Source organism: Hylobates moloch, unplaced genomic scaffold, assembly GCF_009828535.3.
Source record: "Hylobates moloch isolate HMO894 unplaced genomic scaffold, HMol_V3 SCAFFOLD_16, whole genome shotgun sequence".
NCBI classification, from domain to species: domain Eukaryota; kingdom Metazoa; phylum Chordata; class Mammalia; order Primates; family Hylobatidae; genus Hylobates; species Hylobates moloch.
In genome coordinates, this window is record NW_026652291.1 from 9021269 (window position 1) to 9044251 (window position 22983).

At 34.8% G+C, this 22983-nt stretch overlaps 1 protein-coding gene across 5 annotated transcripts in view; it reads right to left on the bottom strand.

The window, feature by feature from the left end:
• Positions 1-4242: 4242 nt before the first annotated feature.
• PAPOLA (poly(A) polymerase alpha) overlaps positions 4243-22983 on the bottom strand; it is a 66276-nt gene continuing 47535 nt past the window's right edge. For 3 of the 5 annotated variants that reach the window (XM_058429373.1, XM_058429374.1, XM_032135031.2), the window contains exons 17-22: positions 19022-19164; positions 15377-15477; positions 14910-15148; positions 10665-10727; positions 8465-8539; positions 4243-6401 (exon numbers count right to left, since the gene is read on the bottom strand). In XM_058429373.1, coding sequence (XP_058285356.1) covers positions 6306-6401; positions 8465-8539; positions 10665-10727; positions 14910-15148; positions 15377-15477; positions 19022-19164 — 717 coding nt within the window. In that variant the 3' untranslated portion in view covers positions 4243-6305. The remainder of the gene's footprint in view (positions 6402-8464; positions 8540-10664; positions 10728-14909; positions 15149-15376; positions 15478-19021; positions 19165-22983) is intronic. The other 2 variants (XM_032135032.2, XM_032135033.2) reach the window with 2 other exon arrangements.

The following is a 22983-nucleotide window of genomic DNA, read 5'->3' on the forward strand; positions in this document are numbered from 1 at the left end:
ACCAAAGTGTTCACGTTTGGGTCATTCAACATGACAAAGGCCACAATGGTATCGGTTTCCTCAAGAGAGAAGTCTACTAAAATAGTCTCATATTTAAGAAAACCTAAGTGAAAAACATGTAACCTAACACAGCTTAAAAATTACAGGAAAAATGTGTACCTTTAAAGTCGCATTAAAGAGAGCCAAAAAAATCTTATGGGTTATCAAGGAGACCACACAAAACATGAACAGCTAAATTGGATGCCAGTAGCCTAAGTTTACTAAGAGCGATAGATGAAAAATACAGTTACAATAAGTATGGCTAAAATGTTTAATATCCCATAATCAATGCTTATTGAAGCCAATGCTTATTCTTGAGGCAGGCTTTGAATGAAAACTGTAATAATACTTTTAAAACTTGTACTATTTTATTATAAAAGCCAAATTAGGATGAACTGAGTGCTTTAAAGAATTTTCAAAAATAATTATTTTACAGTTGGAAAGTATGTGTCATATATGCAAAGAAATTTGTCCTGAGCATCTCAAGAACTTAAGGATAAAAATGGTAATGTGAAGTAAGCCAAACTGACAGAGAGAGAGGTAGTAGCCTAATAGTGCAGTAAAGCTCCCCTAACAGTCTTGGCACAGTGTCCAGGCACGGTCGGTTCTCTGCTGGGGGCGACTTTCTTGGCTGTGAAGGCAGATCATGCCCTCTGTCACTCATGGGGAGCAGTTCTGCCCAACTGTCTCTTTTCGACAACTTTATCATCAATCTCTTTATTAACAGCTCCACTGCAGTCAGAAAATGCAAACAAGGACCAATTCTCATGCCAGATTTCTGGAAATCACATAGCACCAGGCATCACACAGTGTGAAAGTTTCTAAGGAGGGTGCTGTGCCAAGAGAGAGACAGCATCCACAAGGAAGAGCACAAAGTTGGGACATTTTACGTTTTTACATACACACACACACACACACACACACATACACACACTTAATTTCTGATGCCTAAAACTGAAAAGAACCCCAATATTCACATATGTGTGTATGTATGGGGATTGAGAGGGGCACGGTAGTGAGACAGAGATCACCTTACTCCCCAGAAATAACTTTGTTATTTTGCACTTCCAGAAGTCTTTGGGCAAAAACAGTATTATACCAAAAAAAAAAAGTTTTAACTATTTTAGGATTACATGACATTATTAGAAAACACACAAGACTGAGATAAATGTCTCCAATGAGCTGGAAAAAAAAAAAAAAAACCATAAAACTGAAATGTTTGAATTATTCAAAATATGTATTTTCAGCATGAAATCTGTTGGATCAAAAAATAACATCCTACAAATTAATTAAAGAAAATACTTCTAAAAGGCTTGTGAAGTTATTTTTAAGAGACTTTAAGCGACTTAAAGATAATTTTTTAAAAATCAGGTCATAATCATATCACTAATAAAAACCATCCAGGTTATGTGAAAAATGAGGATACCATCTACATCATTTCAAATACTGTGATGTGTGGTAATTAAAAGAGGTAAGACTTTATCATTTAACTACTAGTAACATTAAAACCAGCCCAAGACTAAAACCTACCATAACAAACCTGTTGACTTGTTTGAAAAACAAACTGACAAAGAGTATTATTCAATGACTACTGAGGAAGACTCTATAATTTTAAGACTGATAATACATAACTGAATTTATACTGTTGCAAAATTTTGCGTTTTGCTGTACTATGTCTTAATGCTCTGACACCTGTGCTCAGGTGAAAAGGGAACGCTGCTGCTTAGACCAAGTGGGCAGTGCCAAGTTCAAGCCCAGGGTGAATCAGCTCTCTAGCATCCAGACTCTATTTTTTCCAAAATGAAAAACAAAACCAGCACACCCTTGGGCTTTCCATAGTCAATTCTGCAACCCAGTGAAAAGGGAGTGTGGAGGGCTGAGCGTAAATCCATTCTCACCATTAAAAAATTAAAACAACATCTAACAAACAAAAACTCTAAGCTGGTGGCACAAAGCATTATTCTGTACCTTAGAAATATCAAAGCAAAAAATATAATCCTTTGATACACACACACACACACGCTCTGTCTCTCTCGCTCACTCTTCTGGTTCTTTACTTGAATAGACACATTTCCCACCTTACTGGTGGAATTCAAAGATACCCAAACCAGAGGAAAAAGTGACTGCACTCTTATTTACATTAAAGTATGAATACTTGGAAAGCTAACATTTTAAACAGCAGATAACTCTATAAACTCAACAAAAACTGTGCCCTTTGTAGGTGCGACTCTTAGCTGGACTAAAATAGAAAAAAATATTAAAAGACAATTGCAGAAAAAAGCACAATAACTAAAATCACAACCTTTCACACAAATGTAAAGTTTCTGAAATGTGAACTTAAGCCTAGTGTTAATTCTACCCTTTTAAGGAAAGGCCTGTGAATTGGGAAAGGATGAAGAAACAAAAAAATGTACTTAAAATTCCATCCCTTTCAACAGAATACTTGTGTGGTTTGATCAGCTGTAATGATGTTCCCAGAATATTGAGACAAAAGCATGTCTCCAAAGAAGAAAAGAAGTTGAAATGATTTCCCAACTATATGAAATCATATCTAGAATGAAGTACAATCACTTCTGAAATACACGGCTCAAAAACATGGAGGCCATCTTCCTTATTTGGTGCCAATAAAAGCTATGTAAAATTTAACATGAATTTTTAAATTGATAAGAAAAAAGAAGAATGAATTGATTCTATGAGAAATAGATATTAAACAGACCACTTGTTTCTATATGACTGAAGGTCATATTTATTACAGAACATAATATTTCATTTACCAAATTCAGGTCTGAATGAAGACAGCATCCATTTGTGATATTGGTTTGAAGAAAAGCTAACAAGCAAAATAATGTGGAGAAATAAAAATCAAATCAAAACATACAATTCAGGCTAAAAACCAACTAATTTTCCTTGTACTAGTCATTTTTATTAGAATAAAAACAGGTAAAAGTATACCCAAAGGAATGCTCAGGGCTGCTTCAGGTAAACAGTTTTATAACTTAAGTGCATTTAAGTGCACTAACAGTATTTCCAGGACTCAATCTACAAGTTTGTATATATTAATGATTTATCTGTTCATATATCCATTACGACTTAGAGCTGCTGATCATTTATTGCCACCTTGAATGCAGCCAGAAGTAATACTATGCAGAGCTCTAAAACATTTTTCTGTGTGGTGAAAAAAAAAAAACAAACTGTTAATTAGAAAAATAAAAACTTTATTCTAGAATATACCCACAGCCACAAAACACAACTTTCCATTATAATTTTACTAATTCAGCAAGATGCATAAAAATGCCAAGAGGCCACATGGATGATAAAACTCAGAAACTGTGATACACAAACTGCATCTAGATGACTATCACAGTAGAGGAAGTACAGCCAGTTCAATTCTTTTAGTGTTAACAAGGGTAATTCCTACAATATTTTCCCTTTTACTGAAAAGTCTCAGAAGTTAAATTTTGCTTTTACTAAAAAGTTATCCCACAATGCAGCCACATTCCCGTTTTTATATATAGGGAAGGTTATATTAGAATTTTAAAATAGAATTTTAGAAATGATATATGAACAACTACATGTCCTTCAGAATAATGGCTTTGACACAAAGAGGTCCATCCCTCCACTCAAAACACAAGATAACCATACCCAAGAGCTGACCATCACAAAATACACAGAGCAGCTCACTCCTGCACCATGAGTTAAGTATTCAATGCTGAGCATCTGGGGGGTTAAGAAAAGCAGTATCTGATTTGCATTTAGTAAAATAAGAAACATAGAATCCTGGTTGGTTGTGGTCTGTAATTCTAAATTCACTGAAAAACAACAGTGCCACCTGCTGACATTAAAGTGCTAAATGCTTTGAAAAGGACAGTACACTGTCTACAGGCATAGAATAAATATACAGATAACGTATGGTGTCTACAGACACAGAACACTTCAGAGGATGGAACAACTAAAATTGAATTAACAGTAACTCTATTAATGTTTCCCTCCCTAAAGATCAATTATATGAAAAACAAACACCTAATTATTATCTGAGCTATAAATACAAGGCTGCTGCCAATGGCTAAAGTTAACCAGAAACAAATCTTTTCTAATGTAACCAAATTCTTTTGCAAATCCTCACTTAGAATCATACTATAAACTTATGACAGAACCAATTAAATTACTGGAAAAAAGTAGTAGTCAAAAGAAATCAGGCAACTGTGAGATTGTGCTGTTTTTTTTTTTTATTGTGTTTTCAATGGAGAAATACATCATCTGTTTACAAAATAGCTCTTGAAAAATACAAGGAGTACAGATACTATAAAACAAAGCAAACTCCAGTCATGAGACACTACATACATCATGCGAAAGCAACAGTCTGATCTCCAGGTTATGAAAACTATAATTAAAAAGTCACTACACAGAAAAGGTCCAAGTTTCCAGCTTGGCAAAACTTGGGTGCAGTTACATGAAACGTTTAATAAACTGAATTGTTTTCCCCAATGTGTAAACAAAATGACAAGACTAAATCTGTGCCTGGTAATTTCAATCTAACTCTGAAGCTACACAAAACACACAGACACCTTGTACACTTCACCTGTTAGTATGACCATCTTTTTTCTTCGGTGGTGGAAGGAAGGGCAAGGTGACTGTGTAAAGCAAAGATGTGGGAAGTAGAAATATTGTGTACTAGACATTATAAAGTCATGGTGAAAAGAAAGCTTCGATTAATGCATAGCCTAAGGGGGAAAAGACTACACTCCAACTTCAGAAAATTAATTTAGAAGGATAGGGGAAGAGATTAAGTAATTGCAGTTTAACATGAAAAATGCACGTGATAGAATGGAGCACAATGGAGGATTCATAAAACATGCTCATCAGAAAAATCTGTTAAGTTGACTTTGTCCAGATTAAGAAAAAGTTTATCAACATCTGGCATCCCTCATACTTTGTAAAGATAGATCTTCTACTGCTTAATTATGAGAAATTATTTTATTCAAAGAAAGGAGCTCTTAATCTTTTGATAAAACAAAATAAAGGAATAGAGAGCTGACTAGATGTCAAGTGCTTGCTAGAAATGATTTTTAAAATGCTTCTACATGTAAAATGTACTGACAAATTTTGGTAAACCATTTAAAAATAAGAATTAGTTTTAAAATCTTGGAGAAAATGCCTTTTTGCCCACGTTTAAAACTGAAAATCAATTTTACTATAGATAGGAGTTCTGTGGAGTGTACAAAATTCCTCTTAGAGATCAAATGGCCATCCCAGATAGATATCACGTTTCACAGGCATTACTTTTAGTCACCCTCAAGTTTCAGCCATGGGACCAAAATTTAGTGTTCTGTGCCATGTGGTCACAGGGTCATTGGTTTCACATCATGGCTTAAGAAAATACTGGCATTTTGTTTCTTACGAAGTAAGTCCTACCTTGAGCATACAAGCAAAAAGAAAAAGGAAGAAAAGAGGGGAGGGGAAGGCGCAAGAAGCTTTTTTTGTTTGTTTGTTTTGGAGACAACAGATTGAAGGCAAAAGAATACAGAGCTTTCATAAGCTCAAAGAAAAATATTTGCTGGCTGATCGCTGATTTGTATGCACTATAAAACAATTCCATAAATAAAACCAATATATCATTTCTTAATCATGACCCTATCAAAACCAAGTTATATCCTAACTATTCTTTCAATGTCAAATGTACCCTAGAGTTGATGTTTCCATTTTTAAGGGTTACAGCTACCTCATAGGAACTGAACTAGATGTACTCTTACCCTTTCTCTGAAGTATAACAGTACACCACCTTACAACGGTATCCAATTTGAAGACTAATGGTAAAGAAAATTCTTCAGGAAAAACTGAAAATCCATCAAGCTGAGAATCTAAAATTAGTTCTGCTTTCTAATGAAAAATACATAAAAGTGCATCATCAGAATAAGTAATTCTTATGCCAGTTTGTATTGCAAATTTTCCAAACAATGCATCAAACATAAACCCAATCCAGATGTCAATTATGAATACAAATATAGCTTGAGGTTGTTTTTTTGAAAGGCAGTAATTTTTGAAATAGTTAATGCAACTGTTGCTAACACAATAATAATAGTACTCCTGGCTTCACATACTAACCTGGACTTCCGATCAAGTGCTGATTAGCCCAGTAAGGGAGGTCACCAAAAAACCCAAATCCATTTCAGTCATGTCTAGTCTTGTACCCTCCATTCTCCTTTTTTAGCATTTGAAGACAACAGGTTGAGTTGGCAGATATTGTTTATGGACCCCTGAGGTTGTTTTTACCGATTCAATCTCAGTTTTATTGAATTCTTGATAACAGGAATAGGATTTGCAGGGAGAGCAGGGATATCAGAAAGGTCTGTACTGGATGTTTTCTGAGAATGAAAGCAAAGAACACAACATTGTTCAAAGCACCATAATTTAACAAGGAGATGTATTTTCCATTGTTTTACTTCCTAAGAAACCTTATAAGAAGAAAAGTATTACAAATTTAAAAACTCTATAATGTTGTCAAAATGGAATGTAAATATGACTATCACATTATTTGTTCAACAAATAATGTGTTCAACAAAGGAATTTTCAAATAGGTATATTTTAACAATATTTTAAAAACTCCTAAGTAATTTCAAATAGTTTTTTAAATTGTTCCTCTAAGAATCACCTATCATATAATGCTTTAAGTTACTACTAAACTGTATTCACTTATTACAACACTAATAGCTGCAATATTAACTAGTATTGGAGCACCCCCAAGTGGGAGAATACTTAAAGCTCATTTTATACACAAAAGCAGCAGTAAATTTATTATTTTCTGACACTGTAAATTATACAATTAAATCTATACAGCTAAGCAATAATTTAATCATCCTAAATTTTAGGTAGATTATTTTCAAATTAATTAGATTAAATCACAAGATTTCTTTAACACTAAAAAATACAGAGATGGATCTTTAAAAGTTTTATTATGGAAAATTCCAAACATACACAAAAGTAGAGAGCACTGTATAATGGATCCCCATGTATTCATTACCCAGCTTCATCAATTATCAAATCAAAGCCACTGTCCTCCCACTTTCAATTCAGTTTGTGTTATTCTGAAGCAAATCCTAGAGATCCTATCATTTCATCTATAAATATTTCCAGATTTATCTCAAAACAATAAGAAATCTTTGTTAGGTATAGCCACAATATTATCACTTCCCCAGAAATAAGTACGTCCCTAACATTACCAAACATAGGAATGTATTTTTTTTTTAAATCAACATAATCATTCTTCTTACATAACTGGGTGATTTTTCTCTCTATGGCTCTATGAAACCTTTCATTAGAAAGAAAATTCTACTCACTCATAAAAATATCTAAAAGGCAAATACCCATGGGTACTAATTACTATAGGGATAAATTCAGTAAGACAAAACTATGAAAATAAGTCCCGAGAGTATGTGGCAAACCAAAAAACATGGAATCACAATCACAGGACAGTTTACGACTGATAAACAAGTTTGTCCACGTATCAATATTAAGCATACTTCCTGATGTTAGTTACTTCCCCTAAAGTTTTATTAGATTATGGAAAAGGTATTCAGAAACTAAACATAATATTTATATATCTTTAGAGTCTATAAAAGTTAACATCTAGCAAAAGCACATTTTTAAATGATCACGTTAAAATAACTCTGAGCTGCACAGGAGCAGCAAAATATCATCACAGTACATAGTATCATATCAATACAGCAGCAGTTGTTATCTCAGTTCCTTTGTAGAGATTAACCAGTTTTATCATCTATTAAAGAATGTATCTACTTTGTGTCAGAGTTTGAGCTAGACGTTAGGGTTCATTCATGTGAAAGGATTCAAGAAGAAAATTATTCAACAAAATGAAGGTTCACAAATCAATGAAAACAGATTCCAGATGCCTACTGTATTCTGTATGTGAGGGTCTGTCACAAGTATAATTGCTAGGACAAATGAAAAAGTAATTCTGAAGAGCTATGGGCTATATTAAATAACTAACTGAAATCAGTAGTGGAAAAATAAGGCAAAAACACATTTTTAAAATAAAAATATATTAGCCTTTGCAAAAGAAATCCACAATGTTTTTTAGTTCATTCCTAGTTTCAATTTCACTCTTTGACCTACAAATAAAACCTACATATGAACCCTGTGTAAATGACTAGTGAGAATTTAAATGATTTGCAGTATCAAATAATTTATTAATATAAGGGGATGGGTTAACATCGAAACAGTCCCAGAGAACGGTTCTGTCAAATCCAGGGCCCTGCCTTAAAACTACAATAAATACGTTTATAGGCCGACAAGTAATTACTTTCAGAAAGATTAATTTTAATAGTCTTCTATGAACTCTAACTTTAATTCAATATACCACACTAATCTTAAGGACATTTACAAAATTCTCCTTGCTTTTTACACTTAGTACCTGAGAGGCCAACAGAGAAGCCGCTGTCTGAATAGTTTCTGATTGAGTTGTACTTGTCTCTGTATCAAGTTGTTCCTGTGAGACAAAGAGGATGGGGAAGGGGGAAAAGAGACTTAAAAAAGAATAAAAGAACATAACTGGGTTTGGTGGCTAACAAAGAAGACAAACTGGAAGACAGGAGGGATCAAGAGAAAGATGTGACTACATTACAAAAACATCTAGTTTGTAGATGTTGTAGGTTATTTCACCATTTCAGATATTAATAAATTTCTATTTGCCTACTTAAATCTTATAAGGCATGGGTCAAACTAGCTCATGACTTTCCAACCAGCTCCAACTTGGGACATTTTAAGCAAACGATAATTAAAAACACACACAGGCACATCATGAAATGTTGCCCAGACAATAACAGAGCATAAACCTAAGGAAAGTTCTTAGCTTCGTGAGAGGAAAAAAAAAAACGTATTCAATACTACTAAATAAAATAACCCCACACCTTTAATTAAAAGTAGAAAATATGTCTAAAAAAGATTTCTCCCTCCTTATGGTCTCTTCACCCCTCCCCAGTAATCAGTGCACTGATTCTACTCATCAGAAAACACAGGGTAAAGTATGTCATACCATCACTCTAAACTTTTTAAAAGCAGTACACGAAAGAAAATAGTATCTACACAAATAAATGAAAATAAAAATATAGGCCAGACGTGGTGGCTCACACCTGTAATCCTAGCACTTTGGGAGGCCGAGGTGGGCAGATCATGACGTCAGGAGTTCAAGACCAGCCTGGCCAACATGGTGAAACCCCATCTCTACTAAAAATACAAATTAGCTGGGCATGGTGGCGGGTGCATGTAATCCCAGCTACTCGAGAGGCTGAGGCAGGAGAATTGCTTGAACCCGGGAGGCAGAAGGTTGCAGTAAGCCGAGATCGTCCCACTGCACTCCAGCCTGGGCAACAGAGCAAGACTCTATCTCAAAAAAAAAAAAAAACAAAAAAAGAAAAAAAAAAGAAAAGAAAAATATGAAAACTTCAATTTCAATGAAACTATACCCAAAAAAATGAAATATTGTTTTCTCCTATGAAATTAAAAAAGGTAAATAAGGTGTAAGAAGTAGGAATGGAAGACATGCAGCCTTCCTGGAGGACAACTTGGTGATGCATACCAAACTTTAAGCATACTATTTTCCTCAATAATTTTTCTTCCATTAATTTATGCTAAGTAAATAAACATGAATGAATGGCAGATATGGTATTTAGCCGTAACCAATATTACAACAGGAAAGCACAACTTTCTTTCTTAAATGGAAATAATTGCTATGGATAGGAAATTGGTTGGATAAAAATAATCATAGCCTTAAGACAGCATTCTATGAAGCCATTAATAATTTTGTAGATTACATAATGACACAAACATTTTTTTCTTGGTTTACAAAGTGAATCAAAATTATAAAGCAAGGGCATTATGAGGGCACACACAAAACCTAAGAGAGTTTTGTTAAAATATCCATCACAGAAATATGGATAATTTGAGAGAAGGGGGAGAATTTCCAATTTTTCCACAACAAAAGAAAGTTAAAAGCCTTCAATATATTTCAATTTCTAGGGAAAAAAAAATGAGTCTTTTACATTTTGGGAGAAAAAAAATTTCTTCCACCCCATCTACACCTCATTCAAGTCCCACGTACCCCAGGTTCTAGCCAAAACCTTATGCCAAAAACTGCTTCTGTAATCAAAACAAATTCTCAACCCAAAGAGAGAGAGATCATGATCTCAGCCCGGACTGTCAAAAATCCTATGTATCCTTCGAGGACCACTTCAAATGCTACTTCTTTCTTCAATGAAGACATTTACTGCTATTTCTGCAGTCAGAAATAATATCTTACTTTTCTTGCCCCGTGGCCCCCACAGCCCTCAATTACTTTGATTTTCTTTGATAATATAATTAATTACATTCATGACTTATCTTCTCTACTTAATTATAAGCTCCTTTAAAGGCACAGAATGTGTTTCACTCATCACAATATTCCCTTCAGTGTTCAGCATTACATAATTAACAGTAAAAATGAACAAATACTTCTCCATAAACAATACTAAAAAAATCTAAAACCTATAGCACAAAATACAATATTTTAGAGACATTTCTATTACATCTTCTGTACTCTTAATTGTGTATGTATTCTAAAGGCTAAATTAGTATACCTTTGCTTCTGTTTTATCATGTCCACTCAAAGCAAGACAGTTAGCATCTTCACTTGTTTCATCCTGTTTTTAAAAAAAAAAGCTTTATTCTCTAAAATGAAAAATTTAGATTATTTGCCAATCAATGCTTTACTTTATAAGCTTTAAAACTACAAAATAATTAAACCTGTAAGATCAACTATAGCCTTAAAATAGATAACTAGTCCCTCTTTTAAAATGTTTTTATCAGATTAAATTTGGCTTCAGTAGCTAATAAAATTAAAATGAGCATTAGGAAAACTGTTACTGCAGATCACCACCTAAAGTACATTTCCAAAACCACTAAGAGTTCATAGAAATATATTTTGTAAGGAAAAGAAAAAAAAAAAGAGTTCCTGATCATACAACTTTAGGAGCTTGGCATAGTATCACCCCCATGGGAGACTCACACAGAGTGGCACATAAAAGGTTCTAATAAATTCTATCAAGAAAGAACACCACTTTAATTTTCCCAAGCTTAACGAGAGAATCCTTGTTCTTGGTACGACCTACTAACATCCTACAGAATTCAAGACTCAAGAAATGCCTTGCTTGGGTCTTAAGAACTATTTTGACACTATTTTATCAGCAGAATTAAAATTTAATTTTAAATGTGACTTTTAAAACAGGCATAGAAAAACCACAGGCTTATAGCTTAGAAGAGATTTAATACAGTATCAATCAATTCCAATAAGGACTTTATTTATGCCCTGCAAATATGCAAACTTTAAAAATAGTAATGTGTCACAATTGGTCAAATCTGAATACTGACTGATGTAAAACTATGGATTATTAATATTTATGTGATAAATATACTGTACTTATATTTTATAGAAGTCCTTATTTTTAGATATACAAAGAAATATTTTTGGTTGTTATGCCTGATGTTTGCTTCAAAACAATGGGGAAGGAAGTGATGTGGGTATGTAGATAAAACAAGGCTGGCTGTGAGTTGTTAACTGTTGAAGCTAGGTGATGCAAACATGACAGTTCATTATACTTGTGACATGTTTGAAATTTTCCATACAAAAAGTTTTAAATATAAACACACACACACACACATATATATATAGAGAGAGAGAGAGAGGTTAATTTAGCTATAATCCAAGAAATAGAGCAAACATTTTCGATTTTTATTTTACATTACCATTTATATTTATTTGAAAAACCTTAGGATATGATGACCATTAAGCAGAACTAAACTACCACAGTATCTAAAACTCTCGTATCTATATACACGTTAGTGCATTACTGAGTGAGGCCAGTATTTCTTTCTGGTTTGCTAAAATTTCTAATACCAAGTACTCTTAGCAGAGAATAAAAGACCCAATTAAGAAGGGCTTCAAAATCAGGATTACTTCTACTACAGCAAATTTCTTTGACTAAAGCACCATGAGATTTAGGCCTGGGTTCTAATCCTGCCTCTAACTGTAACTAGACTGTAACTGGAAAAGCCACTAAACAGCAAGTTCTTCTGGCAGGAAATGAGATTAGCCCATGGAATAACCTAATACCCTTTATCTTCTTAAAATGCTATGTTTCTATTAATCAACTCCATAGAAATACCATAAGCAAAATCCAGACTGAGAAAACGTATACCAAAAAACAAAACAAAAAAAAATTACAGAGAAAAGTGGGGGAGGAATGGAGGAGGGAATCTATATTTTAAAGGACACTTAGAGATATCAAACAATTGCAACACAGGGATCTTTTTCTGCTTGCAGATTTAAACAAACAGCCTGTTTTTTAAAAAAATCAATGAAACAATCAGGGGCCATGTGAGCACTGACTAGATGTTTGATGATATTAATAAACTGTTAATTCTTGTGAGTAGGCTAATTTACTGTTAATGCTTTCATTCTTACATATGATTTTTAAGATTCTAATGAAACATGTTTGGATTTTGCTGTTAAGTAATTCAATGACAAGAGAAAATGAAAAAGGCTGAAAGAATTAAGATTACAAAGGTTGGCTGAGAGTTAATTATAACAGAAGCTGTGTGATGGGTACACAGGTACATAAAATGACTTTTATATGTATTTTTAATTTTCCATACTTAAGTTTAAAAATTCTATATTCTTATGCTTTTCTAAACCAGACAAGAAACACAAGTGTTATTCTACCAAGGTAAGTGCAAACAAAATTGCAAAATACTGCACTGGTACAAACTTATTTAGAGCTCTTAGGGTGCCATTTTTAACATAAAGAAAATCAAATGTTACATGCATAGAATTATGCTTCAACACACTTTACTAATGTCAAAAGAAATTTGAATTCTGAAATGTCCTGACAACTTTAAACCAGTATCAGTTGTCTGAATGTGTAAGTGACACAAAAATTGAGTATATTCTTAAGCTGCTGCACAACCCAATCATGTGGCAGCAGGGCTCTTAATAGGATCTCCAGGCCTAACTTCTAGAAGATCTCTGATTCAGTTTGGAGAAAGCCCTAAAATCTTTATTGAAAAACAACAACAAAAAAAACCCCAAAAACTAATTCTGTGGTACAACCAAAGATGAAAACCACTGTCTTAAGAGATAATTACACAGACACAGATGAGTTTTCAGAACACATCTTCTAAGTTATGATGACTTACAGTGGGCCCTCCATATCTGTGGAATCCGCATCTGCGAATTCAACCAACCATGGATCAAAAATACTTAGAAAAATAAAAAATAATACAACAATAAAAATGACACAAATTAAAAAACACATCATAACAATAATTTAAACAGTATTTACATTGTATTAGGCATCGTAAGTAATCTGGGGGATTTAAAGTACTATACAATACCCGTTTTCATTCTCATTTACCATCTTAAGAGTGACAAAATTCATCAGATTACTTTTAGTTAATAGCAGCTATTTCAAAAAAAAAAAAAACAAAAACCAAGTCTTCAGAGAATCAGCTAAATAATAAAATAACAAAATAATTTTTCACCATTCTTAATCAAAATATAATACAATCCATGAGAAATCCAGAGGGTTTTTTTTTTCCACTCTAAAGAAATTTTGTTGTAGTAAGTAAATTACTACTTACTACATTCTTAGCTAAAAAAAAAAAAAGAAATCACAATGAAATTGGTGCTTTTAGACTGTCATCTCTGGGGGCAATAGCGAATGCCTCATTGATTGGAAAACAACATGAAAGTGACTCGAGGGAGAAATAAAATTGTGTAACAAGACTACCTCTATTTTAAGACTCATACCAAATCAATGTACAGTTTTAATGGTTTTCCCAAAACTAAGACTGTAACAATTGTTAACCAGCTAGTATAAAAGGTTAATACCAGCTTGCAAAGCATAGTGGTTCCTGTGACCTCAACACTTTGGGAGACCAAGACAGGAGGATCGCTTGAGCCCAGGAGCTGGAGACGAGCATGGATAACATAGCAAGACTCTGTCTCTACAAAAAAATCTTTTTTTAAATTAGGCAGGCATGGTGGTGCGCCCCTGTAGTCCCAGCTACTTGGGAAGCTGAGGTGGGAGGATTGCTTGAGCCCGGGAGGCAGAGGTTGCAGTGAGCTGAGATTGCTCGCTGCACTCCAACCTGGGCAAAAGAGCCAGCCCCTGTCTCAAAACAAAAAACAAAAAATTAAGCTGGGCATGGTGGTGTGCACTTGTGCGTCTAGCTACCTGGGAGGCAGAAGGATCGCCTGTGCCCAGGAGTTAAAAAACAAAAATGCAAATGATGCTAGAAAGTTTCTTTAAGGGTTAGAGAGCTAACCATTTAAGGTTCAAAAATTAATCTGGCTGCATGCACTTATCATTCAGTAAGAAGTCCCTGAGAACCTCTGGTATTCGATGGTCCTATAATACCAAGTACAGTAGAGAAACTTCAAAACTCCTTTTGGATCAGAGAAGCAAAAAACTGTCCAAAGGACCATCAAAAAATCAGTACAAATAAAATGTAGTCATTAGAGAATAGTAAGTTAAGAATACATGTAATTCCATGTTAAATTCTGTTGTAGACAATACCTGCTAACTACACACACTAAAGAAGTTTAAATGAGAGGGCATAGCTTTATGGCAGAGGTAGTTACTGAGAAGAATGGGAAAGGTGAAGAGAAACTACAGCACTAAAGCACTACAGACACACCTAAAATTTTCTAAAAGCTTTGTTCCTTGATCCTTCTCTATTTTGGTTCACAAAGTTTTCTTCCACTGGATTTAAAAATAGGCAGTTGGTGTTGCCATGGCTAACTAATATGTTTTTTATATATGTACCTCTTCTGTTTTGGTTTTCTTGGGACTCTCTTCTTTATGAGGTGAGGATGTCCTCTTGACTCCTACTATAGGAGTAGGTATTTTTGTTGCTGCATTTCCTGAAGTTGCTGCATTTCCTGAAGATCTAGGTGGTGGGTTTACCAGACGTGTTGAAGAAACAACTCTGGAGACCGTAGGCTTTGGTGGTGGAGAAATGGCTGGTTGTGTGGCAGTTTGAGGAATGCTTTCACTCGATGTACCTAAGCAGCAAATATATGAGTGTATACAAATTAAAATAACCAAATCCAGTAACAAGCTGAAAGTTTTTGTTTCTCTGAATTTGATTTCATTAATAACTTTACATGCAAAAAATAAACTGGCATTTAAAAAACTGAATTTCAACTACTTAACAAACCCACTTTTCAAAATGAAGGCTAAACCAAATATAATGTAAGAATTCTCAAACCTGACAAACCCAATCTCCTTACCCCCTGAGCTTTCACTGGAATTTACTTGTGGCACAGAAACTTCAGTAGCCTGTATGTTGGTCACAGATGCTGCTGTTACAGCTGGAGCAGGACTGTTTCTGCTAAAAAGGAAAAATTAAAAATTGTCTCAAAATTTAAAAGCAGAAAAATAAAATAAAATACAATAATCTATAACATGTACAGAAGTTATTTTGTAAAGTAGATGATTCTTTGGTTTTACTTCCTATACATACACTTTAGCAACTGACTTTATTGGATAAAGTATAACAACAGTAAATAGTACACAAACCTTCTAAAGCAGCACTGTCTAATGTTACTTCCTGAGATGACAGAATGTTCTATATCTGTGCTACTGGATACAGTAGCCACTAATAAAACATAGCTACTCTGCACTTAAAATATGACTAGTGAGAAACTATTTAATTTTAATTAAATTTAAATTGTCACATATGGCGGCTGGCTACTATATCGCCAGAGTGGTTCTAAAAGATCTATTCTTAGCTGATTTTGGCTAAGAGACTTAACCGAAGGATTTTTTCGAACAAAAATCCTTTAAAAAGTTATTAATAAGAGGCCAGGCATGGTGGCTCATGCCTGTAATCCTAGCACTCTGGAAGGCAAGGCAGAAGGATTGCTTGAACTCAAGTTTGAGACTAGCCCGGACAACACAGTGAGCCCTCGTCTCTACAAGAAATTAAAAAAAAAAAACTATATTATTTAAAAAAAAAAAAAGTTATGAATGAGAAAATGTTATGAGAAACAGAAAACAGAAATAAACTTCTGTATACAAAGTATAAGAGTTTTATAAAACCCTAAAAGCCCATCCAGTGGCCCAGTTAAAGACCTTTAAGTGACAAGGGGATATTTCAATATTTTACTTTAAAAATAACTTATTTTAAACCCTCTTTACTCCCCCGAAGTTTCTCTCCCATTTTCTCTTTCTCATGCCAATCTCAAATGACCTTCCTACTTAACCAACCAAAAGCCACTAGCCAAGTATTACCCCAAATTCTAAGTATAAATATTAAAGAGACACACCTATTTCTACAATTAACCCCTATTCTTTCCTATATAAAGAAATTATTCCTTATTATATAAAAAAGCCCAATCTATGTTCTAAATCTCACTAACTCCTGTCATCTCAAGAAACTCAAATCATCACACTCCTTTACTCTCCCATCCAACTTTCCCGTCTCAAGTAAATCCTACACATTAGCCTTTAAATAAACTCACGTTTTTATTATCTCCTAAAAGAAAAACAGAAGCAGAAAAGTCCTCTGGTTTCTCTCTCTGTCTCTGTGTCTGTGTGTACGTGTGTGTGTGTATGTGTGTGTGTGTCTGTCTGTCTGTCTGTCTCTCTCTCTCTCTCAGAGCTATCACCCACACTCTGAAACTGGTGAATGATGACACCATGAGGAGGTAGGCAACACTTGAAGACTTGTTATTTTTGGTACCTACATGACATCCACATGGAACCACAGAGCAGTCAACTTATTAAAGCTATGGATATCATTGGTACATGAATGTAAATGTAGTCAACAGAGCAGGTGTTACCACTCAGGGACAATATCAAAATGGGATAAACAGACAAAAGAATAATGAAAGAGCCCTCAAGGGCACAAATATTACATGATTAAAAAGAAAAGGACAGTTGGCCAGAGAACAACCACGGATGCAGGAGAAAGCCTGAAATGGCTAGCAAGGTGCCTAGTACATAATAAACACTCACTGCTTGTTGAGCAAATATACAACCGTATTCTAAAAACCCAGAAGTTTTATTTACATAAGTTACTTAGTATTACTTCAAGAAACTAAACTTCAAAACTAAATTTGTGAAATTATTTAGTACAGTTGTACACATTTTATATTCGTGCACGAACTTAAAGGACACAAAGACTTTTACAAATCCCAAAATTCTTATTAAAATGTCAGCTTCTTCACTTAAAAAAAAAAAAAAAACTTTCAAAACGATAACACTTACAGGACATATTCAGGCCTGAAGTCTTTGGATTATGCATGATTTGCCTAAAAACATATCATACACACGAAGTCCAAAAGAAAGAAAAAAACACATCCACGACACCTCAGCATTTTCTATTTCACACTCATCCAGGGAATCCTCCCCAACCTGAACTTCTGCCATTGGTTAAATTGTAACATAGGCCGGGCGTGGTGGCTCATGCCTAGAATCCCAGCACTTTGGGAGGCCAGGGCGGGCAGATCACCTGAGGTCAGGAATTCAAGACCAGCCTGGCCAACATGGTGAAACCCCGTCTCCACAAAAATACAATAATTAGCCAGGCATGATGGCAGGTGACGGTAATCCCAGCTACTCGGGAGGCTGAGGCAGGAGAATCGCTTGAACCTGGGAGGCGGAGGTTGCAGTGAGCCGAGATCGCGCCATTGTACTCCAGCCTGGGTGACAGAGCAAGACTTTAAATTTTTTTTTTTTTTTTTTAAGACAGGGTCTCACTCTGGTTGACCAGGCTGGGGTGCACCAGTGGGATCACCGCTCACTGTAGTCTCAGCCTTGCAGGTTCAAGCAATCCTCCCACCTCAGCCTCCTGAGTGGCCAGGACTACAGGTGCACACCACCACACCCTGACTAATTTTTTTACTTTTTTCTAGAGATGGGAGTCTCACTATGTTGCCCAGGCTGGTCTTGAACTCCTGGCCTCAAGTGATCCTACCACCTCAGCCTCCCAAAGTGTTGGGATTACAGGTGTGAGTCACTGCACCTGGCTGAAAATTTTTCACTGCTTCATAGCCAGGGCAGTGGCATGCGCCTGTAGTCTCAGCTACTCAGGAGGTTGAAGTAGGAGGATTGCTTAAATCCAGGAACTCAAGGCCAGCCTAAACAACACAGCCAGACCCCATCTCTCAAAATAATAATAAATTTTTAAAATTTTAACTGCTGTAAATGTTAGATAACTAGCTCTTCTAAAACAGGTTTCCCTAACTATCATAGATACATTCCCTTGTTACAAAGGTATAAGCAGCTCTAGGACAGAAAGGTGGTTTTGTTCCTTTTGTCTGTTCTCATCAGCACACCATACAGTGCACTGTAGCAGTAGCTATCTAAATACATGAATTTGGAGGGGTTATGTGCTAACATTCATTCACATCTGACTGAAGACATTATCAGTCTCAAAAATAAAATGTTAAGTATGACAAGACAAAACCAAAAAGTACTATCCCCAAACCTAGGAATTAAATTGCTATTTAAAAAAAAATTAGTAGATGGAATAGAAATAACATTCTAAATAGATGACTTTAATAGCAAAAAGAGAATGTATCCAGGCCGGGCACGATGGCTCACGCTTGTAATCCCAGCACTTTGGGAGGCTGAGGCGGGCGGATCACGAGGTCAGGAGATCGAGACCACGGTGAAACCCCGTCTCTACTAAAAATACAAAAAAAATTAGCCGGGTGTGGTGGCGGGCGCCTGTAGTCCCAGCTACTCGGAGAGGCTGAGGCAGGAGAATGGCGTGAACCCGGGAGGTGGAGCTTGCAGTGAGCCGAGATCGCGCCACTGCACTCCAGCCTGGGCGACAGAGTGAGACTCCCTCTCCAAAAAAAAAAAAGAATGTATCTGATTGATTTAGCAAACAGCCACTCTACTTCTGTTTCCCTCTTTTTCCTTACCCCTGAGAGCTGCCAGAACTGTTCAACGGACTGGTCTTCGTAGCACTAGTAGGTGAAGGCACAGACATGCTGTTATCACTGTCCATAGACAAGTCGAGGCTGCTGTCATTGAGAGCTGTCAATTTGACACCTTCTGTTGAATGCTGCAAACAATGAAACATTTTATCAAATATATCTTTATTTCATCCAGATAATGAAACATGGAAACCTTTTACTTAACATATATGATTTTTACTGAAAAGCACAAATCACTAAATCTACGAAAGTTAGATGTGCCATGCTGATTCTAAAAGGCAACGATTTGGGAGTCAAGTACTTTCTTCTAAGAAGGCCTCAACATTAAATATAGTTCTTATGTGGGAGAAAAAAGGAGAAAGAAATGCTGTATATAAATGTACGTACTGACTGTAAGATACAACACAAATTAAAAACACTATAATATAAAAACACAAGAATCTCAAATCAGAGAACTCTAAAAATATACACACACAAGAAAAAAATGTCTCAACAATAAACATGGGACTACAATGACTCTGGAAAGTGGGACTAGAAGTGATTTCGTTTACATATAGATTTCTAATTATCCTACAAAAAATATAAAACTTTTTTAATTTCAAAAAGTGTAACTTATTGCCACTCCTTACTATTTGTCAATAAAAAGAGCCTCTCTCAAAAGCAAGAGACTTTAGTGCTCTAATTGCAATTTAGAATTTTTTTAATGGCATGCTTAATACTGTAAATTATCCTGTGAAAAGAAAAGCAGAAATAATTTTCTGAAAACTAAATATAATATACAAATCCTAATGCTGGTCCTCCTTAAAAATCAAAGCACTCCAAAACAAATAATGCAGAAAAACCAAAAACTATGGATGGTTTCATGGAATTAAAGCTGCTTTCTAGTAACAGAGTTTAAATTTTTGCTATTTGGTGCTACTGTAATATTACATTCAGCTTCATTTTTTTTTCCAGAATGTTTAGCCTGTGTTCACTTACCTACAGAAACATTTTAATGAAAATAATTTATACTGTTGACAAAAATACATTCCTTATACATGTGCCTGCATTCTCTGCTTTCTAGTTCCCCAAATAACAAAATATTCTTATCTTTGATTTAGCACTAGACATATAACTTATGTACATGAATGAAAATTGATCAAATGGGGAAGATGAGATTTGGTAGAAAGGAGAGGAAGAAGAGAGTAATGCCATTTGCTTATGAAGTCAGTTGTGAAATAAAAGTACCTAATATTATAAATGAGTATCTCTTCTATTCAACAATGCTACCAATCTTACTCTCCACTAGATATGAGGATTTATTCAGTAAGTAAATTATATTCAGTTCTACAGTGACCTGCCTACCTGCCTCACTAAGTGGCCAAACAGCTGTGAGTTAACAGGCCACTGCTGGGGATAAATTGTGAAAGTTTAACTGGTTGGTCTAAACACAAAACAGCATTAAGCTACTTTGCTTTGTTTGCTTCTATATCCAGATCAAGTTTGGTAGCAAGAGACCTCAAAGCCAAAAAGTCACAAATATTCTATCATAATTTTTAATAAATGATAAATAAAACAAAGAACATACTACAGAAAGAAACACACACACATACTTTGCAGTCAGACCTAGGTCCAATTCACAGCTCATACAACATGACCCAGGGCAAGGTTCTCAACCCCTCAGTTTCTGCTACTAAAAGACAATACCCATGGGTTGCTGGAATATTAAATATAAAAACGACTGGTACAGTGCTTTGCCAAAAGCAGTTAATAAAAGGAAGCTATTTATAAGAGTCCAAACAAAACATTCATAGATCTTGACTCCTAGGACACTTGTTACTTACTAAGCAAGAAAGTGCTATTCTACTAATGCAAACTTAGAAATAATCTAAATGATCTCAAACACAGGGTAGATTTAATCATACTGTAGCTATATAAAGAGATATTAAACAGCCACTAAAAATGTAATTTGGATAGATGGTCACGATATGTTAACACAAAAAAGGCAGGTCACAAAATAGCAAGTTTCATCAAAAACCTTTTAAAAATATGTATGTGGTAACATGCACTGAACAGTCTGTGTATAAATAAAATGTTAAAAGTAGGTTTGCTGTGAAATTATAGTTACTTCATCTGATAGAATTTTTGGACTAAAAAACAAATTTCCAATCATTAGTGATTCTCTTTATATTCTAGATGACTATATTTAAAGAAATAATACCTTAAGAAATAATAAAACATCTTATATTCAAATTTACTTAAAATGTACACAAGATGGTTCCAAATATCAATATTGTCATGGAAATAGTAAGAGTTTAAAAAGGTATTCTGAATATATGATTCTGAGAAATCTAATTATCTGTTATAAATAACTGTTTATTAAATAGCTATTTGATTATGAATTAAATATTCATAAGAAATAGCCAAGTTCTAAAGAACATAATCTACTTTCACTTCTGAAAACATAAAATGTTTATATACTTTTTTAAAAAAAATTATTATTTTGTAAGAGACAGGGTCTCGTTCTGTCACTCAGACTGAAGTGCAATGGCACAATCGTTAAGTTCACTGCAGCCTTGAACCGCTGGGCACACATGATCTTCGCACCTCAGCCTCTCAAGTAGTTAGGACTATAAGGCGCATGCCACCATTCTCAGCTAATTAAAAATTTTTTTTTAGAAATGGAGTCTTGCTGTGTTGCCCAGGATGGTCTTGAACTCCCAGCCTCAAAGGATCCTCCTACCGCAGCCTCACAAGTCACTGGAATTACAAGCATGAGCCACCATTCCCGGGTCCAAAATGTTTATATGTTTTGTATGTGATAAATTTACATTTAAGTACAATTGATTTAACCCATTAATAATACAACACTAAAGGACAATTAGAAAGCAAGTGTTTAACTTGACATTTTAGTTTTGTTTTCCTGAGGCTAATCTCTAGCTGAGATACTTTAATTTTAAAATAAAACTGCTTGATGGAAAATTTTACAATAAACATGTGGAAACATGCACTGAACAGTATGTGTATAAATAGTACATTGAGAATGGTACATTTTTGTCAATTTTTATTTAGTTAACTAAATTTTTAGTAAACCATTAGGTTAAGAATAAAATTTTTGGCCGGGTGCTGTGGCTCACACCTGTAATCCCAGCACTTTGGGAGGCCAAGGCAGGCGGATCACGAGGCCAGGAGATCCAGACCATCCTGGCTAACACAGTGAAACCCCATCTCTACTAAAAATACAAAAAATTAGCTGGGCATGGTGGCAGGCGCCTGTAGTCCCAGCTACTTGGGAGGCTGAGGCAGAATGGCGTGAACCCAGGAGGTGTAGCTTGCAGTGAGCCGAAATTGCTCCACTGTGCTCCAGCACGGGCGACAGAGTGAGACTCCGTCTCAAAAAAAAAAAAACAAAAAAATTAAAATAACATCATGTTTAAACCTTAAAAACTGATTTTAGACCCCTCCCCATCTATCTACCTATCTCCAAGTTATGAATAACAATGATGGTGATAACAAAAGCCAATATGAGCATTTATTATGTGCCATGAAGCTAGTCTAAACCACCATTTACATGTATTGGCTCATTTAATCCTCATGAAATACCTAATAAAATAGGTAAAAATACTGCCACAATTTTAGAGATGAGACAAATCAAGAATAAGATGTTTGCCGTGTAACTTGCTCAAATTTCACAGGTAGGAAACAGTAGAGCCTGAATTTGAACAAGGCAGTCCACTCCAGAGTCCTTGCCTTTAATTAACTTCAATGCTTTTGTATCATAATATATTCTGTTTTAAGAAACAAAATATTATAAAATTGAAGTCTTTTGTGTATTAATTTCATTCCTTTCCTCCCAACCCCAATCCCAGACAACCAGCCATTTTCCTGAATGCAGTGGTTGTCATTCTGTAACATATACTTTTAATTCATATTCTCTCCTAAATACATTTTTTTTAAGTTTTTAAACT